The sequence below is a fragment of the Porites lutea genome, chromosome 7 (genome assembly GCF_958299795.1).
Source record: "Porites lutea chromosome 7, jaPorLute2.1, whole genome shotgun sequence".
In the NCBI taxonomy this organism is placed as follows: domain Eukaryota; kingdom Metazoa; phylum Cnidaria; class Anthozoa; order Scleractinia; family Poritidae; genus Porites; species Porites lutea.
In genome coordinates this window covers 32642787-32658378 of record NC_133207.1, presented here as the reverse complement: position 1 = coordinate 32658378, position 15592 = coordinate 32642787, and the positions used below count along the sequence as shown (strand labels likewise).

The 15592-nt window shown below is 37.5% G+C and overlaps 3 protein-coding genes across 4 annotated transcripts in view; 2 read left to right on the top strand and 1 right to left on the bottom strand.

The window, feature by feature from the left end:
• The window catches only part of LOC140942757 (uncharacterized), a 53326-nt gene extending 40633 nt beyond the window's left edge, over positions 1 to 12693 (bottom strand). The window contains exons 1-9 of one of the 2 annotated variants that reach the window (XM_073391747.1): positions 12494 to 12693; positions 10662 to 10793; positions 10208 to 10298; positions 9457 to 9776; positions 9166 to 9254; positions 2119 to 2193; positions 1382 to 1459; positions 902 to 961; positions 1 to 578 (exon numbers count right to left, since the gene is read on the bottom strand). The exon at positions 1 to 578 is cut by the window's left edge and continues 858 nt beyond it. In XM_073391747.1, coding sequence (XP_073247848.1) covers positions 342 to 578; positions 902 to 961; positions 1382 to 1459; positions 2119 to 2193; positions 9166 to 9254; positions 9457 to 9776; positions 10208 to 10298; positions 10662 to 10793; positions 12494 to 12665 — 1254 coding nt within the window. In that variant the 5' untranslated portion in view covers positions 12666 to 12693 and the 3' untranslated portion in view covers positions 1 to 341. The remainder of the gene's footprint in view (positions 579 to 901; positions 962 to 1381; positions 1460 to 2118; positions 2194 to 9165; positions 9255 to 9456; positions 9777 to 10207; positions 10299 to 10661; positions 10794 to 12493) is intronic. The other variant, XM_073391748.1, reaches the window with a different exon arrangement.
• Positions 7671 to 8315, top strand: LOC140942760 (uncharacterized). Its single transcript, XM_073391749.1, has one exon. It carries the CDS (start codon positions 7671 to 7673, stop codon positions 8313 to 8315), a length of 645 nt encoding a protein of 214 aa, XP_073247850.1.
• Positions 12694 to 13036: 343 nt separating the features above from the next.
• Positions 13037 to 15537, top strand: LOC140944809 (uncharacterized). The gene is made up of 4 exons (XM_073393912.1): positions 13037 to 13153; positions 13754 to 13933; positions 14626 to 14778; positions 15074 to 15537. The coding sequence occupies exons 2-4, from the start codon at positions 13762 to 13764 to the stop codon at positions 15220 to 15222; spliced, it is 474 nt and encodes a 157-aa protein (XP_073250013.1). The 5' UTR covers positions 13037 to 13153; positions 13754 to 13761; the 3' UTR covers positions 15223 to 15537.
• Positions 15538 to 15592: the final 55 nt, after the last annotated feature.

Below are 15592 nucleotides of genomic sequence, written 5' to 3'. Positions count from 1 at the left end.
ATCTGAAAATATTGAAAACCATGAACATTGAGACCTAAAGGATTTGTTGGTATGGGTAAATTTATTTGTATTGCAAATAAAAAATAAAGTGCTCCTTCATTTTCATGAGCTGTTTGCATAGATGCATTCTGACAAGCTTGAGTCTCAATTTTCTTAGCAAGATTTTTACCTGTGTTTTCTCTAACCAATTATGAATTTATTTTCTCGTGGCAAAAACAATATTTTACTCGCTGTGCTCATTTGTAAAATATTTTTTCCTCACTCAAAAATAAAATTCATATCTTCGTGCCACTGTGTAATATCCTCTATGTATAAAAATATTTTTATCTCCTGATAGATTTTTATTGCTCTATTCTTATTTTTATTTTATTAACTGGATTCTGGATGAGAGTATCAATTGGTATATTTGTCAAAGGACTGCTATAAGAACAAGTGCTTTTATCGCACTTAAAAAGCAACTTAATTGGTCGCTTTCTGTTGGTGTTTGCATGGAGCAGGGTACAGTCTGGTATTTCATCCAAGTCCTTGCTGTATGCCAACTTTCTCTTTTGTTTAAGCTTCTTCATGGTGATACAGTCCTTTGTAACAAAAAAGATAAAACCAAAATAATGGTACAACAGAAAAAAGCCTTACTTTGAACAAGTAGATAAATCTGCTTAAACAAAATGAAGGACTAAAATTAATGTCCTATGGGGCTAAACCAATAAATTAAATACTGCTTTTAATAATAATAATAATAATAATAATAATAATAATAATAATAATAATAATAATAGGATACTTAATATTTTTTATTAACACAATATTACAAACAAACAAAACACTTGACAACAAGAGTCAAAATTCACTTTAGACTTATAACTTTATGGAAAGTAAAGTGGAAAACAAGACCATATCCCACCTGTTTGGAGACTGTCTCTGGAGTAACATTGGGCAAATCTTCTTTACCGGATTCTGGTTCCTGAGAAATCACCAGAAATAAAAAATGTCTTACTTCCCATAGTTGTCATAAGATACTCTTTTAGAGGTGTTTGCCAGTGGCATTAAATAGAGGTAATCCCATCGTAGTATTGCAATTCTCAGTTCTTCTTGTTTCTGCCCTGAATAACTTTTTCATCTTTTTCCATGTATGTTAAAAGTCTTAGAATTTCAGATGTCCTTACTTGATAGGTTTTTCAAAACAAAAATGTTGCTTAGGGTTATTTCCTAGTTTTGCACTGCAGATTGCCTACCCCACATAACATTGCAACATCAGAAGGTAGTGGCTGCCAAAAAGAGGTAATGATATTTAAGGCCACTTTTGTGGTCTAAACATTTTTACAAGTGATTATAAAAACTCCTCCGCTTCAGGCTAAAAGCGTGTTGCTCTTTGAAAAATTACCTGATTTATGCTTTTAGATTTTGACTTCACAGGATCAGAAGTCTTCTCATTATTGACTGTTATTGGAGAGGTGTCAGGCTGTAAATTGAATAAATCAATAATATTAGTAGTTGTTTTATGTTTAACAAGAGATTCAACTGAACACCACCATGTGAGCCGGGACCCTTCTATCTCCCTTCAGGGTAGACAGGCAGGCTTATATACATGTACCACCTATCAACAGTCCAGTCTCAGCAGTATGCAAGGTGTTTGTCAGATTATTCACTGTAGTAAAAGGCCTTACGGTATAGTTCCTTCAAGTCTCCTTAACCCTTTAAGTCCCAGTGGTGTCCAACACCAATATTCTCCTAACACTATCATACATTGTTAAGAGATTAGGTTATGAGAATTAATAAAATGATCACCAAAGAGAAAATACCTTGATCTTTTACCAAATTCTCTTAACTCATTCTCTAAGGAAATGTATGAAGATCAGTTTGGAGAATTTGTATATGGATATTGGGACTTAGAGGGTTAACTGAGGTAATAGAGCACCTGACTTGGACTAGTAACCACAAAGAAGGTTATAGATTCAACTCCTCCTGGCAGAACACTGTATATTTTTATTTTCTTCAGGTCATCTGTGTCACTGACTAAAAACCTCATTTCTTATGATCTTTTTCCTTTGTGACATTCAGTTAAATCATTTAAAGGGAAGAAGTAAATGTGACATTTATCACTACAGCAAACTAATTCACCAGATTGAGTCCTTGTATTTTTCCTGGATCCACTGGAGTGCTACACCTAGGAAGATCTGGGGCATCTGCAATTTCCTGAAAAGTAATATTTAATAATAATTATTAAAATAAACTGTAAATGAATGTAATTAATATAGGGTTAGTCAGGTTCTCAAGAACAATCTAATTTCTTGACTTTGGTGTCAGTAATTACTAATAGTGGCCACTAATCATTTGAGAGTCATAGTATCATTGAGAAAAGATAATATTAGACAATATAACAACAGCTTTTGACACGGTGGATCATCAGATCTTATTGTCTGAGCTATCGGTGTATGGTTTGTCTGGAAATTCACTTCAATGGTTTCGTTCCTATATCACTGACCGAAAACAGCATACACATGAGGACCCGCGAGACTTAGAGATCGGCGAAGTCGGTCATCTGAAATGACCGATTGCGCAATGTAAAACAAAAGACGTGTTGACAACTCATAGAATACGATCCCCTCTAAATCATCACGACTGGATGTTTCATTTTATTTACAAGTCATCGTTTGACAGCTTAACCAAATTAATTAGAAATTTGATTCATTGCACTCAATGGAAACACAGAAAAAAACTCGTGGGACCTTTCAAAGCAAGCCGCGACAACGGCGAGTAAAACGCGTGAACAATTTTGCGTGTGAGCTGCAAATGCCCAGTTAAAAACTATTTTTCTCGTGAGTGAAATATTTGGCTAAAAGCGAGGAAAACTAAATGCACGCCGTAACAATTATTCCGAAACCAAATCTTACATAGAATTCTTTAGTCAGTTTGCGAAGGTTAACTCAAAATTTTTTAGTACAATATTTATTTTGCCAACAGAAGGCCTCGTTGCTTGAACGACTATAAACTGCAGTCTATTATTTTCCATTACAAAACCGCGAACTGCTAAATGCGGGCGTCTCGACCTTCACTGATTTCACTGAAAAGCTTTGGCCGAAAACGGAAAGCGCGGGCATGGAAAGTCTCTGGCACCCAGGGTAAATTCTCTATTCTAAAGTTGTTGTTTACAATCTCGCTAGCTGGAATAAGAACTAAACAGATTTTAAGAGAAAAGGCGGGCTGCAAACAGTCTAGAAAGACTTTCTTAAATGTTTGAAATAAACACGACTTAAAAACTCGTAATGTTGTGAGACGTGACCTTAGAGTTTGCTTGAACAACAGGGGTTTTCCTTCTTTCCCTCGTCGCGCGTTGGTCATCATGCCGCACATGGAGCGTTCTAAAATTGTATTTTTTCCGCCGCACTGAGACTTACATTTAGCGGTCATGAAAATGGTCTATGCAAAAAAAGGCGGCCTGCAAGCAGTCTAGAAAAACTCTCTTAATTGTTTGAAATAAACACGACTTATAAACTAGTAATAATGTGAGACGTGACCTTAGAGGTCCTTAGAGTTTGCTTGAACAACAGGGGTTTTCTTTGTCGCGCGTTGGTCACTATGCCGCACGTGGAGCGTTCTAAACTTTTACTGAGCGAATCTTATTTTTTCCGCGACATACATTTCGAGGTCAAGAAGATGGTCCATGTATATTGGGTAATTATTTTCTAAAAAGAAAGATTTTAGTTTCTTTTGTTTTCACTCAAGATCATTTTTTAGACGCTGATGCAGTCCATTAAGTTTTTCTTGGAACAAGTTAGTCTTTGAACTGGAGCGCCATTTTTTTCTGTAGGTATTAAAGTATTATGCCTGCCAAGATTGCAGTCATAAGCCTAAAAATGGTCAAAGTTAAGAAAAAGGATTGCTTAATATTAGATTTCAAAAGTTTCTACATTTTTAAATCTTTATGATATGAGTTTTCATATGAGCGAAAAGCTTTTAGACACATAAACGTATAAAGTTCATGGTGCCTCCGGTTGATTTTTTGCTCTTCAAGGGCTATTACTTGAACAAAGCCTTCTGGAGCATCTAAAGGTCGGTAGTTGTTAAAATGATAATACTAGGTTAATAAATACATGTTTCAATACTAAGGAAAACTATTACTTGTTCATTCCCCTGCAGTTTAAGGCCGGAAACGCAATAGAATCCAGCCATATCCTAAATGCACAGAAAAAGATACAAAACTCAACAGAAAGGACAAATAGAATAGCATAGAGTTCATGCCATTATCAATAACAACCCTTTATGATCCAGTGTAACTGCAAACAACAATATTTTCTAAATGAACGATTGTCAGTAAGAGAAGTATAATGTCAAAAACCCATTCCCAAAACCTACTCACTTAAGATGACCATTAGATAAGTTTACAGGTGAATTAAAAATGTGATGAATTTCTAACTCACAGAAACACGGGCGACACACTTAGTGTTCTGTTGCATTTCACAATTTGCACTTAGGAGTCGCAGAACATCATGGCATTATTAAAAACCTACTCACTCAAGATGACTATTAGATAAGTTTGCAGGTGAATTAATAATGCCATGAATTTCTAACTCACAGAAACACGGGCGACACACCTAGTGTTCTGTTGCATTTCACAATTTGCACTTAGGAGTCGCAGAACATCATGGCATTATCAAAAACCTACTCACTCAAGATGACTATTAGATAAGTTTGCAGGTGAATTAATAATGCCATGAATATCTAACTCACAGAAACACGGGCGACACACCTAGTGTTCTGTTGCATTTCACAATTTGCACTTAGGAGTCGCAGAACATCATGGCATTATTAAAAACCTACTCACTCAAGATGACTATTAGATAAGTTCGCAGGTGAATTAATAATGCCATGAATATCTAACTCACAGAAACACGGGCGACACACCTAGTGTTCTGTTGCATTTCACAATTTGCACTTAGGAGTCGCAGAACATCATGGCATTATTAAAAAACCTACTCACTCAAGATGACTATTAGATAAGTTTGCAAGTGAATTAATAATGCCATGAATTTTTAACTCACAGAAACACGGGCGACACACCTAGTGTTCTGTTGCATTTCTCGATTTGCACTTAGGAGTTGCAGAACATCATGGCATTATTAAAAACCTACTCACTCAAGATGACTATTAGATAAGTTTGCAGGTGAATTAATAATGCCATGAATTTCTAACTCACAGAAACACGGGCGACACACCTAGTGTTCTGTTGCATTTCACAATTTGCACTTAGGAGTCGCAGAACATCATGGCATTATCAAAAACCTACTCACTCAAGATAACTATTAGATAAGTTTGCAGGTGAATTAATAATGCCATGAATTTCTAACTCACAGAAACACGGGCGACACACCTAGTGTTCTGTTGCATTTCTCGATTTGCACTTAGAAGTCGCAGAACATCATGGCATTATTAAAAACCTACTCACTCAAGATGACTATTAGATAAGTTTGCAGGTGAATTAATAATGCCATGAATTTCTAGCTCACAGAAACACGGGCGACACACCTAGTGTTCTGTTGCATTTCACAATTTGCACTTAGGAGTTGCAGAACATCATGGCATTATCAAAAACCTACTCACTCAAGATGACTATTAGATAAGTTTGCAGGTGAATTAATAATGCCATGAATTTCTAACTCACAGAAACACGGGCAACACACCTAGTGTTCTGTTGCATTTCTCGATTTGCACTTAGGAGTCGCAGAACATCATGGCAGTATCAAACACCCACTCTTGAATACATACAGATAGATGAAAAAGAAGAATTTCTTCTTAAAGTTAAATGTCGCCCTTTAAACAAACATATTGTAGTGTTTTCTGTCAAAAAAAATCCACTTTTCTTTAAGACCTCTGTATGCCTAATCACATTTGCAAAACAGTTTCTGAGATCAGCCTTTATGAAAAAAAAAAAAACATTATTAGCCATTGAAAAGTGACAGGAATTAAAGTAAAAGGAGAAAAAATTGAATTTAAATAAGGGAGAAACAATGGGCTTCAAAAATTATGTCACACAATAATTACAAGAAAATGATATTTCAACAAACAACAAACTGGTTAACTGACCTCATTTCTCACAATTTGCTATGCAAGTTGGTATACTGACTTTGTTATTTAATAAAAGCGAGTCATCCCCATTGTTACTTGGTTGTTTCCTGAGTGAAGGATGTGTACAGCGATTTTGGATTGGCGGGCTATTTTGGGGAATTGGCGGGCTATTCGATTTTGGCGCCAATGGACAGAACCCTTGAATCAAAATGAAATGATCCAGTCGACCACCTCTTGAAATCCGCTTCTAGAAACAGGAGTTAGCTAAGGGACTTGTGGCGAATGATATCGAGCGACAGCGGACCAAAAAGCCCCCTCCATCGACGGCACAGAGAACCAACTCATACAAGCAAGAACGCCATCTTGTCAGACTGCTTAAATTCCTCGCTAAAACTCGTGACTGAATCGGAGGAGCCGAACATGCATAGCTTTCCATTACATAGGCTGGAATTCAAAGCAATGATACCAAGTCTTTTCGGTATCCAGCGAAGGAGAAAAAAACCCGGCGCAATAGAATAGACGAGGATCGTCACACATGTACACCGCCATCACTCGTGGCTCTCACTCTCAGGAATCTTCTGACAAAGTATCGTGGCAGATCTAGCGCGATATACCAAAAGCATACCATATAAAGTAAAATCCAATAAATGCCATTGTAGGATGGGTTATACTTTTACTTGCACAATCCTTTTTTCGACTTGCTGATTTGTTTCTTTGTTTTGACATTACGACGCATAAATAAGGACTGCAGTCAACCGCATGCCTAAAAAGCGGCTCAATATTTACACTGGAATCCGTGTCTTCGCTACAGATCGGCTATCGTGAGATAGCACCGGCCAGTCGCATTAGGCAAAATCTCGTTTAGCCTTGAAGCATTTCAGTTTGAAAGGGAAAATATATTTTTGATAAGACAATTCGTTCTTCCACTTTATTTCTTGATCATTGCTGTCCGCGCGTCCTGGCGCGTGGATTCCTCGTGCTGAAATCTGGCAAAAAAATTATCTAGAACGCAACTTGAAGGTTTTGCAAGGCATACACTTTACTATAAGCAAAATTGTTCTAATTTTGCTTTATTTTAATTTTTATAATGGATAGCGTTGTATTTTCATCTGGTTTTTACTATCTTGAACACGTTCTGAGCTTTCAAAAGGATTACTACTGTAGTGGCATATGACAGGGTTGACACCTTATCGGATTACGTTTTTTGGCCAGAAATTAATGTACTAATTAAATTCCCACAGCAGGAAATTCTCTTGTCACCTTTTGAAAACAAAGCGTCCGTAGCAACTAAGAAATCATGCTGATCGCAAAAAAAAGTCTCTTGCGGATCCTCATGTTGTGGGAATGAGATGTCTAACGAGTTGCCAGTAACTCACGGGGTGCCTCAGGGTAACATATTAGGCCCCTTTTTGTTTGTTATTTATATCAATGATCTGCCAAGCATTCTGGAATGCTGCTGTGCGTCCCTCTATGCAGACGACACCCTGATTCACTGTCACGGCTCATCTTCCCAGAAGCTCAGTGAGAAGCTAAATTGTGTCTTGTTGGCCGTAGCGAAATGGCTAAACGATCACAAGCTAACTTTGAATCTCGAGAAAACCAAATCTATGCTTGTAGGTAGTAATAGGAAATTGAAAAGCAAAATGGCTCTAACAGTATCAATCTTTGACCACAATGTAAATAATGTCAACAGCTTCAAATACCTTGGAATTTTTATATCATCTGATTTTACATGGACAAATCATGTTGAATACATTGCTGGCAAAATTAATCAAAGGCTTGGTCTCCTTAATCGCATTAAGCATTTATTACCTTTTAGTGCGCGCCTTCTTTTTTATAATAGTCTTGTCATGCCTTTATTTGATTATGCAGACCTTGTTTGGGGAGACAAGCATAATGTAGCCTTAATGACCAGTTTGCAAGTCTTGCAGAATAAGGCTGCTAAAATAATTTTAGACAGACCTCTTTATTCATCTGCTACGCAAGCGCTTGCCACTCTTAAGTGGGTTCCATTAGAAAATAGGCATTTTCAGAGAAGATGTATTTATGTGTATAAGTGTTTAAATGGACTCTTTGAGCATGATATGAACTTCATAAGACAGCAAGAACAACATGATTATAATACCAGAACTAAGCTGAATCTCAGACTTCCAAGTGTCAAGAGGAATTGGGGCAAACAACGGACTGCATTTCATGCCATCAAGGATTTTAACTCGCTTAGCCAGGCACTCAGACAATCCGTGAATCTTTAATGTCTTTGCGAATTGTGTGTATTTTGTATTTTTTTAAAATTTTATGAGATCCTTTTTGAAAACCATATTTTATATGAAAAAGTCATCTCAATAAAGATTATTATTATTATTACAATATTTGCACTGTTGTTTTGTCAAGATTCAGGAGTCAATTTAATAAAACTTTTGCAAGTGTAATTACAAGAATGGCTATTGTTCTCGGACCCTAAAACAATGACTACACTTGTAAATTACACTTGTAAAAGTTTTATTAAATCAACCCTGGGATCATTTTAAAACGGAATATTTATTTTAGTTAGCAAAGTGGGAAGCAAGAGTGGATACTGACAGAAGTGCTAGAGAAGTAAATGTAATAACAAAAGTTAACCTTGTTTTGTGCTTGTTTACTCTGGTACAACTTTTGGTGACAAAGAAAAGTATACTAGAACGCTCAATTTATTTAGCTATGTATTTATTCAGCATAAAAGCCCTAATCATGGATAAAAAGACACACCAGGTCCTGGCTGTTCAAAAGATGGATAGTGCTATCCACCTGGCCCCGGTTGTTCAAACGTTGGATAGCGCTATCCACCGGATAAATCACTATCCAGCGGATAGCGTAATTGATTTCCGTAATATTTATCCGCTGGATAGTGATTTATCCGGTGGATAGCGCTATCCAACGTTTGAACAACCGGGGCCAGATAAATCACTATCCAGCAGATAAGTATTAGGGAATGCACTATCCAGTGGATAGAGGTTTATCCCACAGATAGAGCTATCCACCTTTTGAACAAATGGGGCCAGGCTTCCTTTTAAGGGGTGTTGTGGATCAAAAAAGGTTCTTTGCAAAAATATACTTTAAGTTCACCTCTTTGTCAAACAGATCATATGAGCCCAGTGCATCCTCTGTTTTCTTTTGGGCTGCTTCAGCCTGTTCTTTTTCATCTACTGGCTCCTCTAAGAAAACAGTCATGTCAAAATAGAATTATTTTTTACCCCAAAGTTGCACATGAGAGGTTCCTTCAATGCAGAATATTATTCATTACTACTACGTGTACAAAGGCTTGTTATCGCTGTAGTAGAGTATAAAATTTTTCCTTTGTTCCTTGAGCTTTAATTTGCTGCAGAACTGAAACATGGTAATGGAAATTCTACTCACCCATTATTGCTGATAAATCCTGAGGGATTATGTCTCTCAGCTGAATTGTTAAGTCCTCCTCCACAAGTGTTGAATTGTGTGGCTGTAAAACTTGCGAGGCACTAGTTGGGACATCACCAACAGAGAAGTCATCTGAATTGACATCATCAAGGCAGGACTTGCATAGCGACATGGATTTGACAGTGGACAAAGAACGTTCATTATTGCACACTACACTTCCACACACGGAACAACAAGACATTGATTTGAATGAATAAGTAGTTGTTGAGGTGAGATGTTTTGATTTCATAAGTGGTGCCTTCTTGGAATGAAGTTTAGCCCTAGAAAAGATGTAACAGACAAAAAGCAAAAATCATGATCATTTCATTACCACCCCATCGCTACTAGTCTGTCATCACTGAGTTTCACACAAGGGGGCAGTAGACATTATTACTTACAGTTCACATCAGGCTGGTATGTTAAATTTAATTTTAACTTGTCAAGTTATTAACCAAAAAAAACAACAAGTATTCAGTTGCAAAAGGTAAAGGCAAAAAATAATGCACAAAGCACCCAGACAAATGGAGCACACCTTGGTAGCTAGATAATAATAACTTCTTACACAAATGAATGGGATGCTTGTGTGCTGAAGGGTTACCTAGCAACCCATTTATACACTTGGGTGCAAAAAGACTATAGAATTATGTTGTAAAGTTTGCACCTCAGTGTAAAAGCACACCTTAGTACCATTGCCAAAAAGCTAGATCTATACCTCTGTAATTCTTTTCTGTATGTTTTGCAGTCTTTATCATCATTGGAGCTAACTTTCGCTAGCAAAGCACTACTTGACACCAACTTTCTATCTGAAATATGAAACAGTAACAAATCTATTTGGCACAATAAAACTTCTGCAAATGGGTGATCACTTCAACTTCTTTCAAATTTGATACACAAGTCACTGTCTCCCTGAAGTGAGACAAAACCAAATTACCAGTATATGTGGATCAGAGCTAGAAGGATTTGGTTATTATAAGGGTAAACAACTAGAGTATTGTCGTGTCTTTTAATATCAATATATATCAATATATCAATATCAGACCTTAGAAAGGGTTTGCCCTGGCTGAAGAAATGGGGTAGAGTGGATAGCCTGGACTTATTCAGCATCTGTTATAAAAAAGGTAAAAAATGTCGATGCCTTAGCTTGCAATGACAACATCACTTCTTACTTGTCTTGTGTGAGTTTTGGCGTGGCATACATGGAGTTCTGCTCAATGTCTTTTCCAGTGGGATGTTGCTGATGTTCCTAAGAGCTAGGCTAGAACCACGCCCTGCAAATGGAGTCATCCATGTTTTCAATCCTTATTACGTTCAAACAAAAACATCATTCTGATTAAAAATGGTCAACATATTTTTTTTACAAAAAGTAGAAGCCACAATTCTCTTCCAACTAATCAGTGGAACAGAAGTTGATTCTACGGGATTGAAAACACAAGGATGTTGATTGACTGCTTAGCAATCTTCAAACAAGCAAAACCCTAAGTAGGAAACCCTACCCCCCAAAATATCCAGACCATATCAAGGATGGCTTTTTGGAATTCTGAGGGCAAGTGGGGGAGCTCTTTGAACTGGAAATCCGAAGGCACGGGGGGGATACTTACATATGTACCACTGGAATTTAGAAGGCATGGAGGGGTTTTAGGGGTTTTAGGGGTTTTTTTTTAGGGTTTTTAATCTGGAACTTTCACAGGGGACACTGAGACAAGATTGTATTCCTTGAAAATGCTAATTTTATGGACTTAATCAGTTCACAAATAAAGCACAAACTGATGACACCGCTGATGACTGCAGAAGTAGGATACAAGACAAGCATCCATTGATCAGTGATGTTTTCATAGTCATTTGTTGAGGAAAACCAACAAAACATGGGTTGTAGATCAAGCTCCAGAGGCCTTAATGATACAAAACATCCATTTTTCTCTCATGTAAACAGCCTCATAAATTATTTTGTCCATTTAGTGCAAAAAAGATGGTCTTTTGATGGAAAACACCATTTTAATTTTTGAACCTCATGGGATTGGGTGTGACTGCTAAACCCAAAGGGACAAATCATGATGACACAAATGAAAATGCACTTGATCGTAATAATATCTTCTGAGGATACACACATTCAACACAAGGTATTCTTATTGATGCTGTATGTACCAGTCTGGAGCAAAGTAAAATTAATGTAGGTTGCATTTGTTGAACAGCGGTAAGGAGAAAACTTTAATCTTTTTTGATTTTTGATTCCTGAATTTCTTGATTCATATGCACGTATGACTTCCTTTGTGCTGGCCACCTGGACTGAAGTACAGAAGTAGAGTCATTTGAAATATTTTGACGTAATAAGCCAAATTGGGCAACACATATCATCGAATCCTGCCAGTAGGTCTGAAGGGTTTGACGAAAATATGGAAAATCCAAACAGGAGGGGGGTTAAAGATTATAGAATTCCAAGGGAATGGGGGATAACACATCTTGGGAGTTCTGAAGGTAATGGGAGATGAAAATGTGGAAGCTGTCCATGGTATGGTATAGATATTTTCTGGAATCGCCCATTTTGATTTTAGGGCAGATGGGGTGCGAGATCCGGTATCATAATTATGAACAGGATACAGGATTTAGCAACTGTATGATGGGAGATTTGTGAAATGAAAGTGTAAAGAACCGCCATCCAATACTCAAGAAAGGGAAAAATTTTGACTGATTGACGATTTGGTCAGGATGATGGGATGCATGCCTGTTGAATAGCTTTAAGCTTATATGACGAACTCGCACTATTATTTGTCCTGCAGCGCCTCCTGCAGCGGTACTGCCCCGTTTTATACTTGATTATTTTTGGAATCCAGGTCAAGTCTAACGACTCTGGGTCATTAATGTCATTAATTTCTACACAGTTCATCAGCGCCTTTGCCATGAACTAATTAAAAGACATAAAACAAAAACAGCCATACATTTTCTCGCACATTTAAGGCTCAAAGGAAAATCCCTTCTTTGAATTCAAAATATATTCACTTGCCTTTAGCTTTCACTGGGGGAAAAGCTGCTTGTTTTGAGTTCGACTTGTCTTTTGAAGAAGGTATCCACAAGTCATCCGGCGTTTCTGGAGTAGGGAAGTGGTCCTTCGTAGCAACTTGAACTGGCTTACTTTTCGAGTATGTCGCAAACGCGTTCTTTTTTCTTCCAAACATTGTACTGAGATCATGTGAGAGGTGACAGAGAGACACAGACTACCACCACTCGCTAAAGCAAACCAACGTCATTTTTCGTGATTATTTTCCGTTGCAAGAATTCTCCTTGTCCTTAGCTCTTCATTAGCCAAAAGATGATACTTTTAAATCCTCCACTAGCAACGAAAACCCCTTACTACACACACGCCATTTTTAGCACACTTGTCCGCCGATCCGCCATTTTGACCGACTGGCAGGGAGTTGCGAATCTTCCCGAGTAAGACCGACAATAGTTCCGGGTGAGGTTACCAACTATCATTGGCTAATATTCTCCGATAATATTTCCGACTTTACCTATTCCAACTGGCGGGAAATATGAGCGGGAACTTTCCAGAGAAAAGAGAACAGGAATTTGACAGCAAGAAGTTTGGAAACGTTTTTAAGTTAGTTATCTAAGCTTAACCTACAACTTTGCAAGGGTTCCTTAAAGTTCAGCTGTTAGCAGAGAGGTAATTTCATTTGCACCTTAGAGAACCTCTAAAACCATGTCGGTCTAACACATCTTAAAAGGAACTGTTGAACGATGTTTTCCGCCGAAATCCACGTTGCATTTTGAATTTGAAGGACTTCGCTGTTTTCAAGTCAATTGTAGGTCCAGCCGACATCGGACAGATAAACAAGGTCAACTTAAATCCTTTGGTGACAATTCTCACTCGATGTAGAAAATAAATTCGAGGGCAAGTGGATTTCTGGTTGGGAAAATAAAGGGTGGTCGCTACCATGATTTCAGATAATAGTCAGGCCACGACTGAGTAAGGAAAGTTCGGAGGAAAATTCTTTTACTAATGGTTGGAGAAATCTCAGTTCTTGTCTAAGTCGACTAAGTCAGTCAAAAGTCAGGTACATAATTACACTTAAAAATTCTGTGAACAACTAACACAGATGTTGAAAATTAACACACAGCCTTGTGACCTGCAACACAAGCTGATAAAATATGAAAATAAATGTAAGAGATCATGCAGCGACTATTTATAGGACCAATCCCTTCTTTCGGTCTTCCCTGTTACTTAATAACCAGCTTTATTTGTTCCTTACAACTTTCTGAACAGAAGCTAAAATGACTGCTCCAATAAGCTTCGCACATTCTCCGTTCCTGTACCAACACGTTCCAAACTCGCCGTTTCTACTGCCACGGAGAACACAGGTTACTCAATCACCTGCGCCATTTGTTCCCGACATTGATACCCTCAGGGAAAACAGATATACAGGAGGTGTTTTACTTCAAAATGGTAAGGAAAAAGACTGCTTTGGACATACTATAAAGAAAGTCAACAGAAACGTTTGATGTATCATGTTTAATACACGTATGGTCACTGTCAACAACAACAGTCCTATTCAGGACTACGTTCACCAGGTCAATCAAACTCAACCTACTTTTGAGATGAATCCTGGGTTGGTTCAAACCTTTCACAGACATACGCATGGTATGTTGTAAACTACTTTAGTAATTCAAAAGGCTTAAAATAAAAATCAACATCGCAAGTCAACATTAAGCCTTACTCACATCTTATTTAGATTGACTTAAAATAAATCATATTGCTATAATTCATTTAATTTTTTAAAAAATTCATTTGTTGACACAATTATAGGACATGCTGTTTGTTTATACATGCAATCACAACCTAATTATTAACCTGAGATCAGGCCCAATTTTAGCGGTTCTCATACATTCTCTCTAACGGCTACCGCTAAAATTGGTTTCGTTTCGCCTTGCCCGCCGGAATGTTATTACAAAGCGAAACGAAAATTTGAGCCTGATCTCAGGTTACCTAATTATAAGCTTTTTCACATCTCCAAAAAAGGAACCTATTCTGGAATTGCAATTTCCAATAGCAAGCAGTTATCAAGGTGAATTGAGAACACACTGAATTGCTCTTTTGCACCTTTGTACCCCTAATCTCAAGTGTTCTCTTCACTGCAGGACGAAATGCGTTGCTACGGTCGCCATACTTGTTAACTGACCAACATTTGCAATCGCCTACCCCTGTTGTCCCATCTGTTTCTGCGCCATCAACACCCCCGACTCAACACGCAATTTCGAGCGTGGAGAATGTTTCTTCTGTTCTACAGAAAGGTACGTGAAGGTTTTACAACGGAAATGTTCTTTTCAGCATCAAAGAAAAAATTTATAAGCGATTTCAGATTTGGTGTTTGATCCGTGTTTTCCTTCATCTCATTAACACGTATAAGCAGCCTTTAATTCTCTGGTGGTTTACCGACCAACGTAAAAAGAAAACCAGTGTCAAAAGAAAACTGCCCGGTAATAAAAAGTGACTAATAAGTATATTTGTAGTCTATAGCATACAGTGTATTGCTAATAGGATAACACGTAACGTAAAGTTAATAGCGCAACATATTTTTTCCATTAGAACAAGTTGTGCCGAATTTTTCACCTTTGACGAAAAAGGAAGAAGTTGGACCATCCAAAAGAAAAGAGAGAAAACTGGATAGCTCACCAAGCCAGGCTAGCACAGTACCAGAAATAGATTTGTTTTCAGGAGATGAAATATTTGCATGATGAATAGTCTGCTGGCCTTTGACTATTACCACAAGAGTCCATTTAAACTGAAAACAAATACGGCGTCCGTCCAGACGCGAACGCTTACAAACAGTCCGGTGAATCACAATGGATAAGTTCGTTAACGGATAAATAGCATTTTGTGTGAACCCCCGTATAAACTGAATTAGTGTGCATGCACTTATTTAAATAGACTCATGTGGCTATAGATTAAGACCAGAGGGCAACTAGTGTACTTTCACAAAACAATTCTTCTTACTACTTGCTTTACAATGTCATTAGCGTCATTAGCAGACAGGATGCAAATTATTAATGACGATGCTGAATCAATGTGAGAATGATTGATAAGTTAATGTTACGGAGTTGAAAG

What these genes read in the sequence shown, in the direction of transcription:
- LOC140944809 (XM_073393912.1), top strand. Translation starts at nt 13,762, where the DNA reads ATGACTGCTCCAATAAGCTTCGCACATTCTCCGTTCCTGTACCAACAC. An exon ending in AGGTGTTTTACTTCAAAATG is followed by an intron (nt 13,934 to 14,625) that starts GTAAGGAAAAAG and finishes TCTTCACTGCAG; the next exon opens with GACGAAATGCGTTGCTACGG. An exon ending in TTCTTCTGTTCTACAGAAAG is followed by an intron (nt 14,779 to 15,073) that starts GTACGTGAAGGT and finishes TTTTTCCATTAG; the next exon opens with AACAAGTTGTGCCGAATTTT.
- LOC140942760 (XM_073391749.1), top strand. Translation starts at nt 7,671, where the DNA reads ATGCTTGTAGGTAGTAATAGGAAATTGAAAAGCAAAATGGCTCTAACA.